This window comes from Peromyscus leucopus, chromosome 1, assembly GCF_004664715.2.
Source record: "Peromyscus leucopus breed LL Stock chromosome 1, UCI_PerLeu_2.1, whole genome shotgun sequence".
Taxonomy (NCBI): domain Eukaryota; kingdom Metazoa; phylum Chordata; class Mammalia; order Rodentia; family Cricetidae; genus Peromyscus; species Peromyscus leucopus.
In genome coordinates this window covers 187,397,724-187,423,631 of record NC_051063.1, presented here as the reverse complement: position 1 = coordinate 187,423,631, position 25,908 = coordinate 187,397,724, and the positions used below count along the sequence as shown (strand labels likewise).

General features: G+C 49.8%; 1 protein-coding gene across 1 annotated transcript; it reads left to right on the top strand.

Moving 5' to 3' along the window:
* Positions 1 to 474: 474 nt before the first annotated feature.
* Positions 475 to 25,836, top strand: Cacng8 (calcium voltage-gated channel auxiliary subunit gamma 8). Its single transcript, XM_028862128.2, has 5 exons — positions 475 to 1,174; positions 3,136 to 3,596; positions 20,852 to 20,935; positions 21,750 to 21,890; positions 24,416 to 25,836. Exons 1-5 carry the CDS (start codon positions 1,134 to 1,136, stop codon positions 25,171 to 25,173), a joined length of 1,485 nt encoding a protein of 494 aa, XP_028717961.1. The 5' UTR covers positions 475 to 1,133; the 3' UTR covers positions 25,174 to 25,836.
* The last annotated feature ends 72 nt before the right edge of the window (positions 25,837 to 25,908 follow it).

The following is a 25,908-nucleotide window of genomic DNA, read 5'->3' as shown; positions in this document are numbered from 1 at the left end:
GAGGCTCCCCCATCCCTCAGCAGCTCCCCTCCCCCTCCCTCCCTCCTCCCTCCTTCTCTCTTCCAGCTCCGCACTTTACCCAGCGACACGAGAACCAAATTGTCTCCTCACCTTTTTTTTTTTTTTAAAGCCCGACCCTCTCATCCTGACGGCCCAAGCTCCGAGCTAGCCCCCAGCTCCCCTCCCCCTCACTCTACACCCCCATTCTTCATACGCCTCCTCATCTCCATCCCCTCTCAACCAGGTCGGACGCCTGGGTCCCTTGCTGCTGGGGGAGGGGGGAGCAGCGAGAATTGGGAAGCCCAGAGGTGTTTCTGGGGGGAGGGGTGCTGGCAGCAGGGGCTGGACGTCCCTCCCCAGTGCATCGGAGAGTTGACCTATCATTAACTGAGGTGAGAGATCTTTTTATTAATCGGAGGTGGGTGGGTGTAGATTTAAGGTTCCGTGAATCCCCCTGATTCTGAGGAAAAAAAAAAATCCAGTCTCTCAAACGAAGGACTGTGACCCTCTTCTATCCAGAAGATTTAGAATTGGGGGGTCCTCTATTCCTTTCTCCTTTGCAGATGGACTCAATGAAGAGTCCCCAAAGCCAAACAGATTGTCTCTCAAATTGACAAAAATGAAAAGCTCTTAAAATCTTTATGATGGAGAAAGTCCCTCCTGGTCCCTTTTCCTCCTATCCCAGGTTGTAGGGCCCACGAGGCTTGGGAAGAAGGTACATGTTGGGGTCAGAGCTCATGTCCGTGGAAGCAGCAATTTGTTAAAACAGTGGAGGTGGTTGCTGTGGTAGTGGTGAGGGGTACAGTCATGTCTAGAGGCAGAAGGAGGGAAGGAAACTCAGTCCCGGTCAGGGGCCAGCCTTGAAAATGGGAAAGCTGGGAATGGGCCCAGGAAGGGGCTGTGTGTGTGTGTGTGTGTGTGTGTGTGTGTGTGTGTGTGTGTGTGTGTAGGCAGGAGCACACGTGTGGGGCACTAGGCCCTGTTGCCATGGAGACACCCCCCATAGACAACCTTTCTCTACAGCCCCTCCTGGGAGCAGACCCGGTCCAGGGCCAGCTGGTGGGGGCGGTGGAGCCAGAGAGGAAACTGGGAGGCCAAGGTCACCCTGTACTGGGACCCGGGGTTTCTAGTTGATGCCTCTCATCCTCAGAGCTTCCGGACTCCTTCTTACGGGGTGTGTGTGGGGGGGATTTGGGAAAGAAGTCAGAGGAAGAGGTTGAAACAGGTGAGGGAAACACAGCCAGGAAGAGGCAGCCAGGAAGAGGCACGGATGGTCGGGATCTTATAGAAGATAGAAATGAATGGACAGGGAACGAGTTATCCATAACGGAGTTGTAGTTCTGTAGCTTTCTTTCTTTTTTTGTGGTGTGTGTGTGTGTGTGTGTGTGTGTGTGTGTGTGTGTGTTTGGGAGATGATTGGGACTAAGTTCCTACACAGGTGAAACTGTTATGGGAAAGGACTGGGGATATTCCAGAGAAGTCTGCCGGCTGGGCCTGCGGAGGGGATTTTCCTTCGTGAAATAGAAGCTGGAAGCTGTGGTGTGTGGAGGAGGTGGGCAAAAGAGAAGGGGATTCTCTATGATGTTAAAAAGAAAGTTGGGGATGACAACTTCTAATATGTCGAAGAGAGTGTGGGTTCAGAATCACCCGAGAAGATCTAGAATTGAGGGGATCCCTTGCAGTGTAGACTACTGAGGCTGTGGTGAGTTGTCTGTGCCGAGGGCAAGAGCCAAGGCATGCTGGGCAGAACAGGGGAGGGTGATCATATTTTTGGACAGGTTAGATATTAGAACATTTCTGAATGGGAGGAAATCGGGGTCTGGAGGAAGCCATGGCTGTAGTAGGAAACCTTGTGAAGCTCACAGAGCAAATTTTTCTTAATGGAGGGGAGAAAGCAACGGAAGGATGAGTTTGTGTGAGTTGTAGGGAGAACAGAGGCCAGGCTCCAAATACTTTTAAGCAAGACTGAGTGCGGAGTTTTCTTTGAGTCAGAAACATAGCAGGGCGCTGGGGTTGGAAGGGCGGTGGGTGAATGAGGCACGAGGGTGCAGGAGGGACTGTGAGAGCCTACATGACAGAGACAGGACATCCATATGTCTTCCAAAACCTAGGGGATTTGGAAACTCCCCAGGGAGCTTTTTAAACACCCCAGGTGATTGACTGCTGCTCAGCCCCATTAAATTGGGATTTCTCGGGTAGGAGTCCTGCATCAGAATTTTTATTTCATCCTCTCGCACTTTAAAGATGTGTCCAAGGTGGTAAGGCCAATCCTGAGACACAGGGGCCTAGCTAGAGGAAATGGGGGAAGTCTTAGGACTCCTGTGAATAGTGAGGCTCACTTGGGAAGGTTTTTTGTTTGTTTTTTGGAGAGATTGGGGGATTTATTTTTCCTAAGTAGAGGAAATTATAGGAGATATGCCAGGTGCAAAACCAGAAACTTTTGGGGAGGGAGGTATTCTGTCAAGGAGGATATAAAAAAAACCAAAACGTGGAATTAGTGGGCAATTTTTGTTTGTTTTTCTTTAGATGGGGGTGTCCAGTAGTCTAGGCTGGTCTTCAACTTGCTATGTAGCCAAGGATGTCCTTGAATTGATCTTCCTAGCTTTACCTCTTGAGTCCTGGGATTCTAGACATACACCACCATGTCCCATTTATATTCTGGTTGGGATCAAACCCAGGGCTTTATTCATGTTAGGCCAGCTCCTACCAGCTACATCCCCAGCTGATACTGTGGCTCCTGAATTGGAGAGATACCAGAGGCAAAATTGGAGACCTACAGGCTTTTCCTAAGCAGTGGTCCTATAGTGTGTGTGTGTGTGTGTGTGTGTGTGTGTGTGTGTGTGTGTGTGTGTGTGTTACTGTATGTGAGAAGGCTGGTAACGGGGCCAGGGAAACTAAGGAGTGAGCAGAGGCAGGGGCCTTCTTAGGAGGAGATAACAGTGGTGTTTGAATCCAGAGTTGGCTTCCCAAGAGGACAATGGTGATCACAACAGAGGAATGGAGGGTGCTGGGTCCTGACCTCTGAGTATATGGATTGATGAGGGACAATCTTTCAGTAGAATCTAGCAGGAAAGCCGTTTTGGGAGAAAAGAGGCCGTCTCACAGAATTAACTCCCTCTCTCTTGCCCCCACCAGCTGGAGACCATGGCTTCACTCTGACCTCCGCATCCGCAGCCGCCTGCTCGCTGCCCCCTGGCCCCTCTGGCCCCTCGAGGCCCCCGCTTCTGCCTGTGTTGTGACCCCCCCAGCCGCAGGCACGGCCCCACCTCCGCTGCCCCGGTGGTGGCCCACGGCCCCCCGGCTGCCCGTGGTCAAACTGGAGTCACTGAAACGCTGGAATGAAGAGAGGGGTTTGTGGTGCGAAAAGGGCGTTCAGGTACTGCTGACCACCGTGGGCGCCTTCGCAGCCTTTGGACTCATGACCATCGCCATCAGCACTGACTACTGGCTCTACACACGAGCGCTCATCTGCAACACCACCAACCTCACCGCGGGTGATGACGGACCGCCCCACCGTGGGGGCAGCGGCTCCTCGGAGAAGAAGGACCCTGGGGGCCTCACACACTCAGGTCTCTGGCGGATATGCTGCTTGGAAGGTAGGGTGCAGGAAGGCCCTGGCTGGCCACCTTGCTGAAGCCTGTGCCTCCAGCAAATTGACGGCTAGTGTGTTCTGAGTCTCCATCCCAAGGTCTCTGGGGGTGTGTGCTTCCCTGCTGGAGGTGCTATGATTCCACGCATTCCTCGGTCCTCCCTCCCGACCCTCTTCTGGCCTTCTCTTTTTTATTTTTATTTTATATGTTACTTGATGATGTGTGTGGATGCTGTGCCTGCAGTTTCAACTATGTGCCACGTGCATGCTCGGTGACCTTTGAGGTCAGAAGAGGGTGTCGGATGCTCTGGAACTAGAGTTACAGATGTTTGTGAGCCAGGTGGAATTACCATATATGTATTTGTGTGTGTCCGTGTTTTGCTTGAGTGCATGTGTTCAAGTACCCATGTGGGCCTGAACAGGGCCTCTGATCCCCTGGAGCTAGAAGTTATTAAAAAGTTGTAAGCTGCGTGATATGGGTGCTGGGAACTGGACTCTGGTCTCTTGGAAGAGCAGGGAGTACTCTCCACTGCTAAGTCACTTCTTCAGCTCCCTTAAATATTTCTTATCCTATCTATCTATCTATCTATCTATCTATCTATCTATCTATCTGTCTGTCTGTCTGTCTGTCTGTCTGTCTGCCTGTTTGTCACCTATGTTTATCTAGTGTGTACAAGTTCCAGTGTGAATATGGAAGTCAAAAGGCAACGTGAAGGAGTTAATAATCTCCTTCCTTTGTGTGGGTCCCAGGGAGGGGACTCAGGTTGTCCCACCCGGCAGCAAGCACCTTCACCCACGAGCTGTCTCACCAGCCCTGGCCATTCTTGCCCTTTCTCCGTGTCTTGGCTCTCCTGTTGGCTCTGTGGGTTCCCAGAACTGAAACAGAGCTATGCCTTCTGACCGCCCCTGGTCCCCTCTTCCTCACTCTCCTCCTTCTTGGAGGTCTTCCTCTCCTCATCTGCAGCCCTTAGCTCCTCTCCCCCACAGGACTTCTCCCAAGCTCACATTCCGGTCTTTCTAGTTCTCTTTTGGACAGTTCTACCTCATCCTCATGGCCCATGCCTTCCTCAGCAGGCTCCTTGCTGCTCTCCACTCTCCCTCCAAGTGTTTTCTCTGTGCTACTTTCAGGCTCAAACATAACTCCTTGCCCGGCCCCTCTTGTCCAGGACACACGCTCTCTTTCTCTTCAGCTCCTTCTCTAGCCCGCCCTCCATGCCAGTAATTCTTTCACGCACATTTCGGGTGTGTCTTTCATTCGTGTAGAGGTGTTGGGCTGGGAAGCAGGACTCTGGGTGCCTTACCATGTGACCCCTATCCTTCCACCTTTCCGAGCCTCTGCGCTCTCATCTGTGGCATCGAGGAGTAGACCAGCAACCTGGAAGCTCCTGCTTTACCGCCAATAGCGAAGTTTTTACACTTTTTTCCCCTGTTGCCCCTGACGCCTCTCTCCTGTGGAATCACTCACCTCAAGTGAAGAATGGGTGGGCTTTGAAGATGAGTCTGTGGAATGTTCCACACTGCGAAACTAAAGTCAGTCACCAACATTTCAAAGCAGCGAGACTGCTCCCTAAAGGTCTGCCTTCTGGCTTCCAGCGAGCTATCACAGAAGATCTGATCCCCAGGGCCGGTGATCAGAACTGACCCCTGCTGGCCCGATATGAGTAGCAGACACTTTTTCAGATCTGGTTACAAAGTCAGTCAGCTGTCATAGTCACCTCTGCTCACTGTCATTCCATGTCTTTCCTCTTCTCTGTTACTCCCCACCCCTACCAGGGGGACATGTCACCCGTGTCCACTCTTTTGGTCTGACCAGGCATGAAGTACAGAGCCAACTATGGGAGTTTGCACAGGAACCCTCCATGACAATGTGTGCCATCCATCATCCATCCATGCATCCATGCATCCATCCATCCATCCATCCATCCATCCATCCATTCCATCCATCCATTCATTCTCTCACTCGTTTATCCATGTATTTATCCATCTGTCCATCAGTTTTTTATTGGCTTTAAACTGTGTAGCAGGCTCTGTACCTTTTAATTTTGTGTGTATGTGTCAGAATGGGCTGAATGTGTATCACAGTGTGCAGGTAGATATCAGAGGAGAATTTGTGGGAGTCATTTCTCTCCCTCCACCACATAAGTTCATGGAACTGAATTTAGGTTGTCAGGCTTGGAAGCGAGCATCTCTGCCCACTGAGCCATCTCCATGGTCCCCAGGTTCTCCTTGTTGACTCAAGAGCAATAAGGGGCCAAGACACATACAAATCTCTGACTCTAAATATCTTCTGCTCTGCAGGGAGAGAGAAAGATGAATGGAAATAAATAGAGAAAAAGCAGAAATGGAGAGAGGGAGATATCAGGGCTATACATGTGAGTTAATCAAGAAGGCTGGGAGGCATTTCACATAGCAGTTGACATTGGTTGGTGGCCTGAAAGAAGTGAGGTTGGAGACACATGGGTGTATGGGCTGTGGAAACAGTAGCTGCAAAGGCCCTGAGGTGATCATGAATCTGCGTTTGGCTGCCAATGGGAGGCCAGCATGGCTGGGACACAAGGGAAGGAGAGAGGGGAATGTACGGTCAGGAGACAACAGGCTCTTGATGCCACAGATTCATGTGTACCCCACAGAAGATCCAGCTTTTGCTTGGTGGTGGGAGCCATTGACTGCTCTGGAGTAGGGAAGCCATGGGAGTTGGCTTAAGTTCTAACAGGATGGCTCTTGCTGCTGCGTTGAGAAATGGCTAAGGGAAGGCTGGAAAGGGAGAATGTGGGAGCTGTGGTTTGAATTCACAGTATATTCCAAAGTTCCCCATTGGAAGGCATTGCTGACGGAGCAACTGTGGGATCTGAGAGAGAGAGAGACATGATGAGGGGTGTCTTGGAGGTGGGGTTTCTGAACCTCAGCCCTGGTGACATTTTGGAACTGAGAATTCTGTGTGGCGGGGGCTGAGCTGTGCACCGTAGGATGTTGATCTGCTTCTCTATTCTCTGTCTAGTCCCGCCCACCCCGCAACAGTTGTGACAACCAAAATTGTAAATTGTCTCCATACATTATCTACATTCCCCTGGGGAACTAAAAAAAAAAAAAAAATACAACACCTCAGGTGAGAAATCCCATGTGATGATGAAGCTTTGACCAGAGCCCTTGGCAATGAGGGAGATCTGCTCATGAGATGGAAGAGCGGGCATTTTGTTCAAATTCCTATGTTTTCTCTTATTTCTCTCATAATTAAGGAGGGATATCACCGGCTCAATTGTGAGCATTTTCAGATTTAGAATGTTTGCCAGGAAACAATACCTGTGATGGGAGAGGCGGCATTTGTGAAGGACTTACGGCATGCAGAACGGTAATTGTTTCAGGATTTTTGTGGAGCACATGGTCGGTGTTGCCCCTGCTAGTGAAAACACCCGTGCTACACCTGAGTGTGGCTGCCGTCCAGCTGAGCGTCATTCACGGTCACCGGCGTTTGAGTCTCACGCCCTCGGCTTTGCTATTCCTCTTTTCGCCCCCTTCTTCTTTCCTTCCTTCCTTCTCCCCGCTCCTCCATCTCCGTCTCTTCTTTCTGTGTGTTTTGGTTGGGCTTTTTGAGGTAGGTTCTCATATAGCCTGGGCTGGCTTCTAACTTGCTTTGTAGCCAAGGCTGGACTTTGTTTTTTAAATATGAAATCTATGCAGTCTCTTTTAATTTTATTTTTAATTAATTAATTAATTATTTTAGTGTGTGTGTGTGTGTTGTGTGTGTGTGTGTGTGTGTGTGTGATACATGCATACCATGGCCACATAGGTTGAAGTCAGCATCTAACTCGTGACAGCTAATTTCCTCTTCTCTTCCTACCATGTGAGTTCCAGGGTAGAACTCCGGTCATCAGATCTGACAGCAAGCACCTTGACCCGTTGAGCCATTTCATTGGCCCAGACAAGATCCTCTTGTCTCTGTCTCCTAAGTGCTGGGATTCCACCATGAGTCCCCACACCTAGCTTACCATTTTTTGTTTTTGAGACAGGACTATGCAATGCAGTTTAGGCTAGCCTTCAATCACAGTGGTCCTCCTGCCTCAGCAGCCTAAGTACTGAGACCACAGGTATGAATCACCATACCTAGCTTTTCACCCAGTAGATTGAACCCAGGGCCTCATGCACACTAGGAAGGTGCTTTATCCCTCAGCTATATCCTCAGCTTTCTTTTTATTTTGAGACTAAGTTTCCCAGGCTGGCCTTGAACTTGCAATCCTCGCGCCTCAGTCTCCCAAGTAGATATAATAAAAGGTCTGTGTCAAAAGTCTGGCAGAATTTCATGCTGCTTTCAGATGCCAGGAAACCACTCTTCTTTTCTCCATCCTTTACAAACTGAAGAAGCCATTTCTCAGTTAGGTTTGGTCTGTTTGTGGTCCTTCCCTCCTCTTGTTTCAGCCTGTTAGAAATGTGGTCTGGGAGGCTGGGGTCAGGGAAGCAGCCTGGCTGGAGATGCCAATGGGTTGACCATCAGTGCATGAGTGGACCAGAGTCACCTAAGAGAAGAAGAAGAAATACAGCAAACGACCGAGTTCATAAAGCGCTTGCTTCGCAAACACAAGGACCTGAGTTCCATTCCCAGAACCCAGATAACAAAGCCAGACAGGGTGGCAAATGCTTGTCATGCCAGCATTGGGAAGGTGGAGACAGGAGCATCGCTGGGACTTGCTGGCCAGCCTAGCCTCTAGCGAGGGGCCGTCTCAATGGAAGTAGCGTTCCTTAGAATGACATTCAAACTGCCCAAGAAAAATCAGACAGAAACCATTTGAAGCCAGGCCGGATGGTCCCCTCCTACGATCCTAGCACTTGGGGGCAGGATCTCCAAGGGAGGATCCATGCTCCAGATGGGCCTACACTACGTAGCAAGACCTTGTCTCAAAAGGGGGGGAAAAAGACAGTCAAAAGGTGTTCTAATTTCATTTCTGTTGTTATGATAAAATACTCTGTCAAAAAATAACTTAAAGGAAAAAGAGACCTTTTCATCTTTTTTTAAAAACTTTCTTTTTATTTATTCTTTGTGTCTTTCACATCATGCATCTCCATTCCATTCCTTTCCCCATCCCTTTGTATCCACCCTTTGCCCTTGCAACCTCCCCCCAACAATAAAATAAAATTTAAGGGAGGGGGGAGGGAAGAAAAGAAAAAGGGAAAAATCTCGTTATGGAAGCTGGAGTGTGACGCAGTGAGTCACACAGTAAACCCTTTAGTCCACCTATCTTTACATGCAAGTGTTCATTGCAAAGACTGATTGGTCTGTTTGGAGGCCTCTGGTTTCTGCTACACATCAACCCTGGGCTCTCCCTGGGACTCCTCTTGTGTATCCTGTTGTTGTCCTGTGTTGTGGAGATCCTGCAGCTTTGGATCTATAGGACCAGTCCCTTTACTTGCTCCCACAGATCATCGATGGGCTGGGTGTTGGGGTGGGCCAACTCATAACCCTGGTTCCGGGCCTGAGTGGTTGCAGGGTTGGTCAGCCTGCCAGCTCCACCCGCTCCTTACCACCGGGGGGAGCTCTTCAGCATTACACCAGGCTGGTTCACCCCTTGCAGGGATGAGCAAGGGGCAGGGCCAGTTCTGCTTTTCATACCCTCAAGGTCGGCTCTCCCACACTTGGACTAGGATACAGTGGATTGTTGTGGGGAAATCTAATAGCTCTTCCCATTACATCCACAGTAAAGAGCTGAGAGAAATGAATGCATGCATGCTGCTTGCTTGCATAGCAGTGCTCAGTTTTCTCTCATACAACCCAGGACCTCAAGCCCAGGGAATGGAACCACCCACAGTGGGCACATCTTGCCACCTCAGTTAAATCAATCAAGACGATTCTCCACAGACATGCCCAAGCACCAACCTTATCTAACCAAACAACCCCTCGTTGTGACTCTCAGGTGACTCTAGGTTGTATCCAGCTGACAAATAAAACCAGCTCTCACAAAGGGTTAAAGTATGAGGGAGCTGCAGAAATGCATGGCAGGAGAGATGAGAAAGGATCAGATGTTGAGTTTAAACTGGGGAAGTGGGTATGCTGTCAGCCAAAGGAGGTTAGTGTGTCATGGAGCTAGCTTGTGAAGGCTGACTTGACTGTTACTGTACCTGCCATTCATGTGTCACTCAAATAACCCCGCTAAAGAGCTACTGTCGTTACCCCCTAGAGAAAGCATTGGCTCAGAGAAGCACCGCGTCTCGCCCAGAGTCACACAGTTAACACATTGTAGCAGCTGGATTGAAATTTAGGTCCAGAACAAAGCAACAAAATTACCAGTTTCCAGCCCACTGGGTATTCAAGTGTGTAGAAGGTGGACCTTGAGCGGGACTGGGAATTCTGGGACTCAGTCTCATCTTCCTTTGTGGTATCTGAAATGTTATAGAATTTTTGTCTTGAGGCACAAACTCTAAAATAAGACAGAGGGGGCTTGCTTTTCGTCTGCCACTGAGAGCAGTGTGACCTTGGGCCGTTTGTATATTTCAACTTTCGCAGTTTCATTTCCGTTATTGCAAAAGGAAGATCATAGTTATGTCTTTTAAAAAATCTTTTTTATTATTTATATTTTATGTTTGAGTGCTCTGCATGTATCCCTGCATGCCAGAAGAGGGAGTCAGATCCTATTATAGATAGTTGAGAGCCACTGCGTGGTTGCTGGGAATTGAACTCAGGACCTCTGGAAGAGCAGCCAGTGCTCTTGACCACTGACCCATCTCTCCAGCCCCTCCATAATAATATCTTATTCACAAGATTAGGGAGAGTCTGCTTTGGTATGAGTGAAGTGCTTAGTAGGCTATCGGGTGCTGCATACCCAGGTACTATGGTTTACTTATTACTGTTTTCTTCTTATTTCAAGGGATTAAATCCAGAATCCTTCCTCCCTAAGCAGTCAGCACTGCCCAACAGAACCATAATATAATAGGTATATAGAATTAATTTTTTTCTAATAGATGCCTTAGAACCAACAAAAAGGAACAGGTAGTGCTGGGTGTGCCTCAGTGGAGAGCAACTGCCTAGACCTTCCCACCCCTGTGAGGGCTTCAGGGCAAAGCCCAGTAGTAAATCGCCTGCATAGAACCCACCAGTCAGGGGTTGGTGGCTGAGTGGGGTGGGGTGGCTCAGTGGTAGAGCCCTTGCCTAGAATTCACTAGTGAGGGGCCTGGTGGTGTGGTTCAATGGTAAAGCGCTTGCCTAGAATCTACCAGTGAGAGGCTCAGAGTGGGGCTTTGTGGTAGGGTGCTTGCCTAGAATCCGCTAGTGGGGCTCCCTGGTATTTCACTTGGGCTCGATTCCCAGCAGTAAAATCCCGAAACAGGTGAACTTAATATTTAAGCAAGTGTGACCAAAATATCCCATGTAATCCATGTGAAACATTGCCCCTCCCTCTCCTTGCTCCTCTCACATCCTCTTTTTATGAAGTCCAGTGGATTTCCCCCTCATAACCCACGTCTATTGCTGCATTGGGGTGGTGGTACCCACACTGGACAGCTGTGTTCCAGCCCCTTTCTGAGAACTCCCAGCTACACTCCCAGATCCTCTCTGGGGATTCAACAGTCTGGACCCACGGCCCTATTTATTGCTGCTGACTCTGCAAATCCCTGCGTTCAGCACTTTGCCTGCCTTATTATCTCATTGAGTCTTTGCAATTGTGCCACAGGGAAGGTATTATTATGGCTCCTGTTTGTCAGAACAGCAAGCTGGAGGCCTGAGAAAGGAAAGTGACTCAGGCTGGGGCACCCACAGTGTGAGGGATGTGAAGGACGCAGTGTGCTGGACTGTTTTCACGTGTCCTGTCCACGGCCATGTGCTGCCCCTTAACCATTACATCCTTGTGTGTTAGGCAGGTCCTGGGCACAAAGAAGGAGATGTAGAGACTCAGGGACATCCCTGTGCATAAAAAGCTCCTATCTAGCCCAGGGTTCGAAAGATGGCTCAGCAGTTAAGAGCACTTGCTACTCTTCCAGGAGACCAGAGTTCAGTTCTCAGAATCCCTGTCAGGTGGCTCATGACTGACTGTAACTCCAGTGTAAGAGAGATCCAAAACCCTCTTCTGGCCTTCAGGGGCACATTCTGGCCTTCAGGGGTACTCATGTGCACATACCTACCAATCCCCAATTAAAAATAAAATACATCTGGGCCGGGTGTGGTGGCAAACGCCTTTAATCCCAGACCTTGAGAAACAGAGACAGAGGCAGGTGGATCTCTGTGAGTTCGAAGACAGCCTGGTCTACACAGTGAGTTTGAAGACAGTCAGGGCTTTGTAGAAAGACCCTGTCCAAAACAAACAAACAAACAAACAAACAAACAAACAACAACAAAAACCAACACCTACCAAAACCAACCAACCAACCAACCAACAAATAAATAAATAAAAATCTTTAAAAAGTGCTAGTTCCTTGCCTGCCGGGCTCAGGTCCTACAAATTGGTACATGCTGTAACCATCCCATGATCTGTGTTTCACTTCTCTGGAACCTCACCAGAACCCTATAAAGCCACAGTATCATCTTGATTTCTCAGTGAGGAGACTGAGGCTCAGGGGCATTCTGTTTCCTAAGAGCTGCTTTGCTGGGACTCGGCAGGTCTGGGATGGGAGTCCAGAGAAGTTGGCTCAGAGCCCGAGCTCTGTGACCTCCAAAACCTGGCTGATTGAACCTTCTCCCCAGGATGCTGCATCTGTGTGGGGTGGGCAGCTCCTTCAGCACCCTGTGCCTCTGTTTCCTCGTTTATAAAGCGGTGAGCCTGTCTATACTTTAGAGGGCCGTGCAGAGTATTGAGTAAGTTAACAACCCCTTGTCAAATGCTCAGCAGTGACAGGTACGTGGTTAGCCGAGAGGGCATTGTTACTGACAGTGTGTTAGATTCTTTAGTTTTTCTCTTGTTTGCCTTTGTGTGTGCCTGCATGAGTGTGAGGGTCAGGACGACTTGTAGGAGCCAGTTCTCTCCTACCGTGTGAGACCCGGGTATCAAATTCATATCGATAGGTTTGGTGGTAAGTGCCTTTACACCAAGCCGCCTTGTTCACAACCCATCCCACCACCCCCTGTTTTGAGGCGGAACCTCATGTGTATATTGGTTTTGTTTCCCATTTGCTGTGACAAAATACTCAACAAAATCAACTTAAGGGGTGCAAAGTTTATTCGTTTGTCTCAATTCCTGGCTACAGTCCATCATCATCATCATCATCATCATTAAAGCAGGAAGGCCGCTAATCCCATCACAGCCAAAGTCAGAGCGGAAAGCAATGGATTAACACATGCATGCTAGTGTTCAGCGCCATCTTTCCAATTACATATGTCTGTCTGTCTGTTTATTTATTTACATTTGGGTGGAGGGGAATTTACACCATGGAGCATGTGTGGAGGTCAGAGGATGACCTGTGGTCAGAATCAGTTCTCTCCATCCACCACGTGGATTCCTGGTATCGAAACCAGGTCATCAGGCTTGACAGAAGGTACCTTTACCTGCCAAGCCATCTCGCTGTCCTACCTTCTCCACTTTATATAGTTCAGGATCCCTTGCTCAGGAAGTTAGTGGTCCCCCGACAATTAGATAGGTCTTCCTACATCAATTTAATTCAGAAATTCCTCACAGATATTCTTGGAGGCTAACCCTAACCTAGACACCCTCTCGCAGCTTTGCCCAGAGGCTCGCCTCCTAGGTGCCCAGTCGATCATTAGTACCACCGCAGTATCCCAGGCTGGCCTGGAACTTGGTGTGTAGCAGAGGATGGGTTGAGCTCTTGATGGTTCTTCTGTGCTTCCTGAGTGCTGGTGTGTGTTAACATGCTTGGTTTATACAGTGCTGGTGATGGAACCCAGGGCTTTGTCCAAGTCAGCTGAGCAGCCTGCCAACTGAACTATGTGTCCAGCGTTTTTAGTGTGTTTTGGTGACCAGACATACATGACCCTTGCCATTCTGAGGTGGAAACCTGAGACCATCATCTTAACCCATCACACCACCGTGGGTGTGCTGATGGAGAGGATTTATTATTTAGGGGCTGGCGAGATGGCTCAATTGTTTAAGTGCTTGCCACACATGCGCTGGGACCTGGGTTCAGATCCCTGGCACCCATGGACATAGGACTATAATCCCAGCACTGGGGAGGCAGAGATAGGAGGGTCTAGGGTTTGTTAGCTAGCTGAATTGATGAGTTCCAGGTGCAGGGAGAGACCCTGTCTTAAAGAATGAGGTGACGAGTGATTGAGGAAGACACCCAAAGTTGACCTCTGACCTTCACACACACACACACACACACATACAGTGGGGGGGAGGAAGAGAGAATTTACATTCAGAAGACATTTTTTTCTTCTTTCTAAATAGTGGCAAAGTATACATGTTATAAATTTATCATCTTACTAATTCAAAAATATTTATTTAAGGATGTAGTGGTATGTGCCTTTAATCCCAGCACTCAGGAGGCAAAAGCAGGCAGATCTCTGTGGGTTCAAGACCAGCCTTGTCTACACATTGGGTTCCAGGAAAACCAGGGCTACACAGTTGAGGCCCCATCTCAAAAAAGTTTACTTACTTGTGTGTGTGTGTGTGTGTGTGTGTGTGTGTGTGTGTGTGTGTGTGTGTGTTCTTGCTTGCTTCCATACTGGAGGCATGTGTGATGCATGTGTGGAGGGCAGAGAGCAAGCTTCAGGAATTGGTTCTTCCCTACCTCACTGATGCTGCGTCTTTCTTGTTTCTGCCACAGTGCATAGTCTAGGCTAACTGGCCAGTGAACTTGTGGGCGGTTTCCCTGTTTCCATCTCCTATCTCACCATAGTGTGGGGATTACAAATGTGTGCCATTGCATCTGGCTTTTTATACAGGTTCTGGGCATCAAATCAGGCTGGCAGGTTTACATCGCGCATCCTCTCTGTTCAGAGAGAGCAGTGGTCTCGTTTTCCGTTACGGTGATGTTTTGCTTTGCCTTGCGTCAAGACAGGGTCTCACACAGCCTGGTGGGCCCGGAGCAGGTTGAGGCTGTGGATGACCTTGAATGCCCCATCTTCCTGATTCCTGGGGAGTCGAGCCCCAGTCCTTTGGTACGCCAGACTGGCGCTCTACCCACTGAGTTACATCCCTAGTGCAATCGTACTCACTGTTAAGCACACAGTTCAGTAATGCTGAGTGCATTCACGTTGTTCTATAACTGATCTCCACAACACCTCAGAACCTTGCAAAAACATCCATCAAACCTTTCTCCACTCCCCCTCCCCTTGGTCACCACTATTCTACTTCCTGTATTTGTGAGTTTGATTTCCCCAGGTGTCACAAGTAAATTTTTATTACACTTTAAATTTATTCCTCTTTTTCTTTTTTTATGATTTTTTTTTTTTTTTTTTTTTTTTTTTTTTTTTTTTTTTTGAGAAAAGGTTTCTCTGTATGGTCTTGGCTTTCCTGGAACTCATTCTGTAGACCAGGCTGGCCTCGAACTCAGAGATCCACCTGCCTCTGCCTCCTGAATACTGGGGTTAAAGGTGTGTGCCACCACTGCCTGGCTTTAAATTTATTCTTAGTGTTTATGTATATGTGGGTGGGTGAGTATGCCTGTACCAATGCATGGGCACGAAGCAGGAGGACAACTTTCTGGAGTCATTTTTTCCTCCTTTTACCTTGTGGGTCCCAGGGATTGAACTCAGATCCTAAGGCTTGGTGGCTTACAGGTTGAGCCATCTCAACAGCCAAATCATACAGTTTTTGTCTGTGTTGCTGACTTATTTCACATAGCATCATGGCCTCGAAGTTCAGCTATATTATAGTGAGTTTCATAATTCCATTTAAAAACTTTTATTTTTTAAATTAGCAAATACCAACGATACACAGTGATGGTTTAATTCATGTCACGATTTTGTTTTTAGAATGAAATTTGCTATCCTGGAACTCACTATGTAGATGAGGATGGCCTCACATTTGTACAGATCCTCCCACTTCTACCTCCCTGAGTACTAGGAAGGTGTGCACCACCATGCCCAGCTTGGAGTGGATCTGAAAACAGTCTTGGGTAGCGCAGATGAGTCAGGAGCTGGCTGAGATGACCTTGAACTCATGGTGCTCCTCCCAGGATGACAGGCTTGTGTGTCATCATCATCCTGCTTTAGGAGGTTCTGGGGAATCAAAACCAGGTCCTCTGGTGTGCTAGACCAATACTCTAGGCACTGAGCTTCATCATCAGTACAATTCCTTTTTAAGGGCTGAGTAATACTCCATTGTATACATCGTATTTGCTTTGTCTTGTGCATTCATCTTAGAAGAGAATTTGGGTTGTTCTCACTTTTTAAGAAGATACTATGTAGTCCAGACTGGCCTTGACTCAAAATGTAGTCTAGGATGACCCTGAATCCCTGATCTTCCTGCATCCACCTCCTAGGTGCTGAGATTACATGAATTGTGCTAAGAACATGAGTGCATTAATTCCCCTTTACATTGCTGTGTTCAGTTCTTTCAGGTTGAAATCCAGAGGTGGAGTTGCTGGGTCATGTAGCATTATGTGTGCCCTCAGCCGTCAGAAGAGGGCATGGGAAGAGGGCATGGGATCCACTGGAATTGGAGTTAGGGACGGTTGTGAACTGCCATGTTGGTGTTGGGAACTGAATTCAGGTCACTTGTAAGAGCAGCACGTGCTCTTAACCCCCGAGTCCTCTCTCTTTGAGGACCCTCTTCACCATGCTGTGTCCCACAGTGGCTGCACTACACTTTATTCCTGCCAATGGTGCGCACGGTTTTCCAGTTTCTCCACATTTTGCCAGCACTCGTTATCTGATGTTCTGCCCTCTGCCATCCCAGATGACAAGATGGTCTCTTGGGCTGAGCGTGGCACTGCACACTTACCATCCCAGCACTCAGGAGGCTGAGGAGAGGAGATGACGAGTTTGAGACCAGCCCTGCTACACAGCGAGACCTTTCTCCATCAAACCAAACCAAACCAAAACCAGAAGACAGTACCTCATTACAGTTGTCTGTTTCCCTAACGATTAGTGACAATGAGTATATGTTTTTTTTTTTTTTTTTTTTTTTTGTGTTTGTGTGTGTGTGTTTTACAAGACAGGGTTTCTCTGTGTAACCATCTTGGCTGTCCTGGGACTCTCTCTGTAGACCAGGCTGGCCTTGAATTCACAGAGATCTGCTTGCCTCTGTTTCCCAAGTGCTGGGATTAAAGGGATGGGCCAGCACCGCCCAGTTTTGGATATGTTTTTTTAAATTTAGGTGTGTCTTGTGTATGTGCATGTGAGTGCAGTGCTCACCGAGGCCAGAAGAGGGCGTCAGATTCCCCTGCAACTGGAGTTACAGGTGGTTGTGAGCTACTAGATGTGGATGTTGGATGCAAAAATCTGACATGCTCTAACTGTTGAGCCATCTCTCTGGTCTCTGACATCTTTTAAAGAATTTTTGAATTACATATCTATCTATCTATCTATCTATCTATCTATCTATCTATCTATCAATTGTGTGTGTGCATGCCTGTGTGCTCACCTTTGAGAATGTGCACCATAGTGAACATCTGAATTTTAGAGGATAACGTTGGGAGTTGTTTTTCTCCTTCCACCACGGGAGACTTGGGGATGGAACTCAGATCACCAGTCTTGGTGGCAAGCTCCTTTATCCACCAAGCCTACTTGCTGGCCCCCAAACACCTTTTTATTTTCATCTTGGCCCTTTCACTCAGTCTTTCATTACAAATTCATTCCTCCCACCCCCCACCTTTTTCCTGTCTTGTAACACAGGCCAATCTCTACCTTGCTATGTAACCAAGGACAACTTTGAACTTCTGAATTTCCTGCCTCTCTCTTTCCTGGTGCGAGGATTACAGGCGTGTGTACACCACAATACCCAGTTTATGCTGTGCTGGGGTAGAACCTCTGGCCTTGTGCATCTTGGGCAAGCACTCTATCGTTTGGGGCTACATACCCAGTCCTCATTGCAAGTATTTATTAAGCATTTACTATGGATAAGACAGTGTTTGAGAAGATGGAAATGCATTGATGGACAGGCCAGATGCTGGCACTCCAGTGGTGAGTGTCCGAACACTTTGGTGTGGGTTCTGCTTCCTTCAGCCATCAGTGCTGATTTGCTGAGCCTTTCTGTGTCTTATCTTCCACATCTGGGCAATGGATACTGTCCAGGGTTTCTATTGCTGTGATAAGACACCATGACCAAAAGCAACTCGGGGAGGAAAAGTTTTATTTTATCCTACAGCTTACAGTCCACCATGAAGGGAAAGTCAGGGCAGGAACTCAAGGCAGGAACCTGGAGGCAGGAACTGAAACAGACACCATGGAAGAGGGGTACTTACTGGCTTGCTCCTCATAACTTGTCTTGTTTTTTTCCCCTCTTTTTTGTTTTGTTTATTGTTTTTTTTTGAGACAGGATCACTATGTTTAGCCCTGAAAGTCCTGGAACTCACTCTGTAGACCAGGCTGGCCTTGAACTCACAGAGATCCACCTGCCTCTGCCTCCTGAGTGCTGGGATTAAAGGCGTGTGCCACCACCATTCGGCTAGCCTGTTTTCTTATAGCACCCAGGACAACCAGCCCTGGGGTGGCACCACCAACAGTGAACTGGGCTATCCCACACCAACCATTAGTCAGGAAAATGTACCACAGGATTTCCCACAGGCAAATCTGGTGGGAGCACTTTCTCAACTAAGGTTCCCTCTTCCCAAATGACTTCAGCTTGTGCCAAATTGACACAAAACTGACCAGCACAGGTTACAATAGGTCAACAGAACATTCACTTATGTCCCAGGCCAAGTGTGTTAAATCTCTTTATCTGGATCCTCTTTTCACATCAACACAATGAATTAGATCTTATTCTTTGGATCTTTATATGTGAAGGCACAGAAACAGTTAGTACATAGGTTAACAAGGTGTCAGAACAAGGATGGTACAGTCCAACAGAAAACTGTAGGATTTAAAAAAAATACTTATTTTTATTTTCTGTGTATGCATGTGCACTGTGTACATGCCTGGTGCTCACAGAAATCAGAAGAGGGCATTGGATCTCCTGGGACTAGAGTTAGGGATAACTGTTAGGTGGGATTCAAGTTTTGGGAACTCAGCCTGGGTTCTCTGCTCCCCAAATGGGATTCTTAGCACCAACCATTTGGTCTGAACATGATGCCAACCTTATCTTCTTATTTTTAATTATAATTAATTTAATTAGGTAATGGGGGAGGCACAGACATGTCCTCTCTATTTGCGATATGAGTCTCAGGGATCTAACTTAGGTTGCTCACTAAGCCACCTTGCAAGCTCCATTATTTCTTTTTGTGTGTGTGGTGTATGCATGTGTGTGTGTGTGTGTGTGTGTGTGTGTGTGTGTGTGTGTGTGTGTACATGCACACGCATGCACACAGAAGCCAGAAGAGGACATCAGATGTTCTGCTGTATCCACTCTCTGCCTTACCTCCTCCATACAGGATCTCTCACCGAACCTGAAGCTAGATTGGCAGGCAGCAAGTCCTGGTGATCCCCCTGTGTCTGACCCCTTCCCCCCAGCACTGGAGTAACAGACGCATGTGACCATGTCTGTTTTCTTTCTTTCTTTCTTTCTTTCTTTCTTTCTTTCTTTCTTTCTTTCTTTCTTTCTTTCTTTCTTTCTTTCTTTCTTTCTCTCTCTCTCTCTCTCTCTCTCTCTCTCTCTCTCTCTCTCTCTCTTTCTTTCTTTCTTTCTTTCTTTCTTGAGACAGGGTTTCTCTGTGTAGCTTTGGCAACTTTCCTTGAACTCACTCTTTAGCCCAGGCTGACTTCGAACTCACAGAGATCTGCCTGCCTCTGCTTCCCGAGTGCTGGGATTTAAGGCGTGCGCCACCACCGCCAGCACCCATGTCTGGTTTTTTAAGTGGCACTGGAGATTTGAATTCAGGTACTCACGCTTGCTCAGCAAGTGCTTTACCCACTGAGCCACCTCTCCAGCCCCTAAAGCTCTCTTTCACTGTGCATCAAGTGTCTTCATCAACACAGGAAGCACTTACACATTTGGGCCTTCACAGCATTACTCACTGCCTCAGACTCATTCTTTCCATTTCCCTGCTTTATTCCTAGTTCTTCCCCTGCATTCCTATGCCTGACTTGTTCCAACCTCTTTCTGCTGTCTTTATAGTCATTCATTATCCATTCCATCATCCATCCATCCATCCATCCATCCACCCATCATCCATCCCTTCTTTGAGGCATCCTGGGAGCCAGGCTCTGTGCCATGCAATGTTAGGGATACAAGAAGTCATATCTTAGTTATCTCCCCACCCCACCTTTTAGGAACTCTCAGCTTGCAGAGGATAAAGAATATCAAAAAGTCTACCTGATGCATGCACTACAAGGGACAGCCCAGGGAACTGTTAGCTCTGGAAGGTCCATCTTGTGTGTGTGTGTGTGTGTGTGTGTGTGTGTGTGTGTGTGTGTGTGTGTGTATCCCTGAACTGTTTCTGCAGAACAACTATTACATCTGCAAAGCCCAGCAGGTTGGAGGGAGGTTGGAGTTGAGAATGAATGTATTTATGCCATTTGTTTTCTCAGGCTATATACCGCAGGCAGTAAAACAAAACCTGTTCCAAAGGATGAAATAGATAAGTTCTAGCTGGGTGGGAGGGTGAGGGTCGGAGAGAGGAAGTGGTGAGGCTGCAACACGGATGGACGGTTCTCAGGAACTGCAGTGTTTTAGGAGTCCCTGGTTTTTCCACGCATTTTCAGCCTTTTCAACAAGATTAGGTACAAGGGTGCCTCGACATGGCGGCGACGACTTCCTTGAAGGGGAAATGGGAAGCCACATGAATTGAGAGCAAAATCTCTAGTATTGAATACTTGGAAGGATGTCAGCCTCTGAGGGTAGTTCCGTTCTCCCTCCCCTTTCCTCCTATCTCCTCTTCTCTCTCCACCCCTTCCCTCCCTGCAGGATCTTAAGTATCCCAGGCTGGCCTCAGAACTCTCCGTGTAGTCGAGTGACCACGATCCTCCCATCCTCCTGCTCCTACTTCCGCGTTGTGCTGAGATTACAGGCGTGTGCCACCACACCTGCCTTTTCCTCTTCCTACCCCGCCCTCCTTTCTGGTCATTAAAAAAATATTCTTAATACAGGTGGGAAACAGATCTGAGAGGTGCAAAGTTTGCCCTGACACCAGTTGGGGAGTAAGATTTCCACCTCTTAATCAGCCCAGAGAGAGCGGGGATAGGAATTGGGGTCTGGGGGTGTGCGTCTGAGTAGGGGAGGGTCTTCTCAGAAATATTGGGGTTGCCCGTACCACCCTCTGAAGATCCCACCGTCCCCACCCCTTCTCCAGGGTTGAAAAGAGGTGTCTGCGTGAAGATCAACCACTTCCCGGAGGACACGGACTACGACCACGACAGCGCGGAGTACCTGCTCCGTACGTGGGGGTGGGGTGGGGTGTCCGAGGATCCAGGTGGGATGAGGAAGGATGGTGCGAGTACTTGGAAGGAGAGGGGCGGAGGAGGGGGACTGGGCGGAGCTTGGACCTCACTCCTGTATTAGTTTCCCAGCCAATCCAGGTCCAGATGCTCAGGACCAGAGGGGCAGGCCCAGCGGGGGATCCTGGGTGATGATTGGTCGGTTCGATGTCTATGGCCGGGCAACTTTATATAGTAAAGGGTTGTAGATTGGCTGCTGCTCTGGTCCGGCAATCTGTGGCCGGGACTGACTACTCCGCTGGGGAAGCCCATGCTGCGATTGGGCTGTTATCCCGAGAACGTAGCAAAGCCTTAATTATGATTGGCTGCTTTAACCAAGCTCAGAAATAACAGAATCTGGTTGTCCAAGGTTTTAGGAACGAGTGGGAAAGAACGAGTGGAAAGGGAGAAAAAAAAGGGGGGGCGGAGATAGAGAAGGATGTACACACAGCGAGGGAGAGAGGGATGAAATATGGAGATACAGGCAAGAGAGGGATGAAGACAGAAAAAGAGTGGGAAAGAGAAACGTGATATAGGTGCAGAGAGAAGGGAGAGGAGATGGCGGGGGGGGGGGGCGCAAAGAAAGAAACTTTAAAAACAGGAGGGAAAATGAGACAAAAAAGAAAAGAACCAGAGAGGCAAAATTAGTGAACTAAATTTAACTAAGCAAAGAGGGAAAGCAGGCAGGAGGCGCGGTGGGCCCGGGGCGCAGTGGCCCGCCTGACCGCCCTCGCTCTCTCCTCTCCTTCCTCCTCTATTCTTCCGTTCCCTCAGGAGTGGTCCGGGCCTCCAGCATCTTTCCGATCCTGAGCGCCATCCTGCTGCTGCTCGGGGGCGTGTGCGTGGCTGCCTCCCGAGTCTACAAATCCAAAAGGAACATCATCCTGGGCGCGGGGATCCTGTTTGTGGCAGCAGGTGAGAGGCAGAGGGAAGGGGCGGCGGGCTACCCACGGACGCGCGTGGGTGTCTGCGTGTGCATGGGCGCATGCGACTGAAGAGCCAGCCTGCCCCAAGCGCCCCCTGGGGACCGGAGCTTTCCTAGGCTTCTCCCTTGCTGCACCACCTCCAGCTGGGTAAGGTAGGTTTAGGTTTAGTTTGCACAGACTAGTGTCTGTGGGTAAAGTGGGAGGCAAGGAGGGGAGTTTCCCTAGCTGTCCTAGAGAACTAAGGGAGCCGTCTGGGATGTAGGCGGGGACCTGAGACACTTGGAGTCTAACGATAGGGAGGTGGCCTTAGGAAGACAGGGACTGAAGAAGAAGACATTGACCTGGGTGGATACTAAAAAGGGGCTGGTCCTAAGAAAAACCTTTAGGCCTCTCTGTGAGTAGAGACCCCTTTGAGAGGTTGAATGATGCTTTCTTAGGGGTCATATATCAGATATCCTGCATTATGATTCATAACAGTAGCAAAATTACAGTTATAAAGTAGCAGTAAAAATAATTTTATGGCGCCGCATGGCAGGGGGTGGGTGGTGGGTGGGGTGGGGTGGTGGGTCACCACAGCATGAGAAACTATATTAAAGGGTTGCAGCATTAGGAAGATGGAGAACTACTGCTCTAGGCCTAGGAAAAATGAAACTGAAGGTGGGAAAGGCTAGGCTTTGCCTATTTGAGGAGGAAGGCCATTTTCTGGAAATTCAAAAGGAGAGAGGTTATGCAAGAAAGAAGCTAGACCAAGGCCAGAATGTGGGTTGGTTACCGCAAGAGCTAGGACCTTGGGTTGTGCATGTGACTGGGTCGATAGTGTGCACAAAGCCCTGGATCCCATCCCCAGCCACATACAGCCCCATGTGTAATGCCTGCCTGTAATCCAGGAGGATCAGAAGTTCAAGGTCATCCTTGGCTACATGAAGAGTTTGAGGACTGCCTAGGCTTTGTGAAAAAATATCAAAATAAAGACATCCCCCACCCCAAATAAAACTGGCCTAGGGTAGCAGACACCAGCATAATGAATCCTAAGGAGCAGAGCTCAGACCCACTTGTTAAGGGTAATATTAGGGCTGGAGAGTGGGGTAGAATGCAGAAAAAGCCCCCTTCTTCTACACAGGGATGTAGTTTAGGCCAGTGGGAATGGGGCTTGCTTTAGATCCCCAGGATGGTTTAGACCAATGGGTAACAGGATTTAGCTCCCCCCACACACACACACCACGGTGGAGACTGGATTAATAAGGGCAGGGCTTACAATCCTAGAAGGAAGTTTAACATATTTAATAGGCAGAGTATGTGTTGTGGAGAGGGGTGGTCTAGACCTGCCCAGGGAGGAGCTGGTTAGGTCGGGAGAGGTGTGTGGCGGAGGGCCTGGGGATTAGAAACTGGAGGTTGGGCCGGGAGCAGAAGGGAGATTTATTCTAATAAGAGCAAACGTGAGGCTGCCAAGGCGGACTAGACTCATTACCTAGGCCAGCGCTCTATAGTGCAGGGAGGGTTAGGTCAGCAGTGGGCGGAGCCTAGAGATTTAAAGTGGGATTACATCCTTAGCAGCAAAAAGGAGCAGAGGGAGGAAGCTTCGGAAAACACGGGTTTACACTTTGGACAGGACCTGCAAACCAAGCCTGGGACTACATCACCAAAGGTGGATTTGAGACCAGTCAGTGTTGGGCTTAGATGTGCTAGGGCGGAGTTTAGAGCCATGAGGCTAGATAAGAAGGGGCAGAACCTGGACTCCGTGGGGGTGATTAACCTAAGATGTCGGAGGAATCAAGATCATTAGGACAGAAATGGTTTATTCTCAGCCATTGTCAGGACTCTCCGAAGTAAGGTCTGAGTCTTCTTGTTGGCAAGGCCTTGGCCACATAGGGGTGCAATTTAGACCCATGTAGGTAAGACCTGTGGAGCTGGGCTTGATTAGATTTCTGAAGTAGGGGTTTAGACCAATGACGGTGGGACTCAGATTCCTGAAGACGGCTTAGGCCAATGGGAACAGAGCTTGAACTCCTCTGGTGGAGTTTTGACTACTGGAGGCGGGCTTAGATTCTTGAGGTGGAGTTAGCCCACTGGAATGGTACTTAAACTTCTTGGGGGTGAAGTTCTGACCAGTGGCAGTGAGGCTTAGGCTCTTTGGGTGGGATTTAGTCCAGTATGGGTGGAGCTTAAGTTCTTGGGTGGAGTTTAGCTAGCAGGGCTAAGACTGCTGGAGTAGAATTTAACCCAGTGGGAACAAGGGCGGGTTTAGACTCCTGAGTGGGGTTTAGGCCAATGGAGTGGGGCTCAGACCAGGTGGGCAGGACTTAAGACTCCTGAGGTGTAGTTTAACCAATTGGGAACCCGGCTTAGACTCCTAGAATAGTTTTTAGCCTAATGGGTCTCTGGGCTTAGGCTCCTGGGATGGAGCCTGGCCCAGGGGAGGACACGGTTTAGATTCCAGGGGTCTTAAGACAGCCAGGGGACCGTAGGCCCTGGCGACAGCGGCCTCGAGGCTCCCACATGACCGTCTCCATCCAGGCCTGAGCAACATCATCGGGGTGATCGTGTACATATCGGCCAACGCGGGCGAGCCGGGCCCCAAGAGGGACGAGGAGAAGAAAAACCACTACTCGTACGGCTGGTCCTTCTACTTCGGCGGGCTGTCCTTCATCCTGGCCGAGGTGATCGGCGTGCTGGCCGTCAACATCTACATCGAGCGCAGCCGCGAGGCGCACTGCCAATCTCGCTCGGACCTGCTCAAGGCCGGCGGCGGCGCGGGCGGCAGTGGCGGGAGCGGCCCCTCGGCCATCCTCCGTCTGCCCAGTTACCGCTTCCGCTACCGCCGCCGCTCCCGCTCCAGCTCCCGAGGCTCCAGCGAGGCGTCGCCGTCGCGGGACGCGTCTCCCGGCGGCCCCGGCGGCCCGGGCTTCGCCTCCACGGACATCTCCATGTACACGCTCAGCCGCGACCCGTCCAAGGGCAGCGTGGCCGCGGGGCTGGCGGGCGCCGGGGCAGGCGGCGGCGGCGGCGTGGGCGCCTACGGCGGGGCGGCCGGAGGCACGGGGGGCGGCGGGGCGGGCGCCGAGCGGGACCGCGGGGGCGCAGCCGGTTTCCTCACGCTGCACAACGCCTTCCCCAAGGAGGCGGCGTCTGGCGTCACGGTCACGGTCACCGGACCTCCCGCTGCGCCCGCGCCCGCGCCGCCCGCTCCTGCAGCGCCCGCGCCTGGGACCCTGTCCAAAGAGGCCGCCGCGTCCAACACCAACACGCTCAACAGGAAAACCACGCCTGTGTAGGGGCGCGCGCCCTCGCGGGGAGCCGGGGGGGCGCGTCCGGGGCGCGTGCGCGGGCGCGCGTGCAACGAGGCCGCCGGATCGGGGTGCCCCCCAGCCCTATCCCCGCGAGCGCGCTGGACACCGCTGGGCCTTCTCGCCCCTCCCCGCGCCCCTCCGCACCCTCTACCCCCGGGCGTGGGAAGCCCGGTCACGCTCCGAAGCAGGGACCCTTGGGGAGGGGTATGGGACGGGAGAAGGGGCTCTGGCGTGGGAGCGCTGTGTTTTATTTTTGTGTGGGGGGCATTTCAAGGGAGGGAGGGAGGGCCGTGGTGTTTTTTGCAGTTTTGAGATGTTTTCTTTTTAAATGTTTTGCTGTGTGCATGTGGGGGCGGGGCGGGGGGAGGGAAGGGAGGGACTCCCAGCCCAGCCCAGCCCAACTCCTGGAGAGGGGCTCATAACACATGAATATAGAGTTACATCTACAACTATATATACACATGTTCTGTATAAAGAGACAGGCCAGCAGAAGGCAAAGGCCAAGGGAGGGACGCGCTGACATTTAGTTCACTTTTTCATTCATCTTTCGACAAGGGCTTATTAAGCACCTACTATGTACCAGGTGATGGGTACAGAAGGCGGTGCTAGGGAGGAGGGGACATAAACGCAGGCGCATCCATTCATCCATTCCTGGAAATTTTATGTGTGTGCGCGCGCGCGTAACCGCTAGGCATTGTACTCAAGAGGGAAGAAAATAGG

What these genes read in the sequence shown, in the direction of transcription:
- Cacng8 (XM_028862128.2), top strand. Translation starts at nt 1,134, where the DNA reads ATGCCTCTCATCCTCAGAGCTTCCGGACTCCTTCTTACGGG. An exon ending in CAGCGCGGAGTACCTGCTCC is followed by an intron (nt 20,936 to 21,749) that starts GTACGTGGGGGT and finishes CCGTTCCCTCAG; the next exon opens with GAGTGGTCCGGGCCTCCAGC. An exon ending in GATCCTGTTTGTGGCAGCAG is followed by an intron (nt 21,891 to 24,415) that starts GTGAGAGGCAGA and finishes GTCTCCATCCAG; the next exon opens with GCCTGAGCAACATCATCGGG.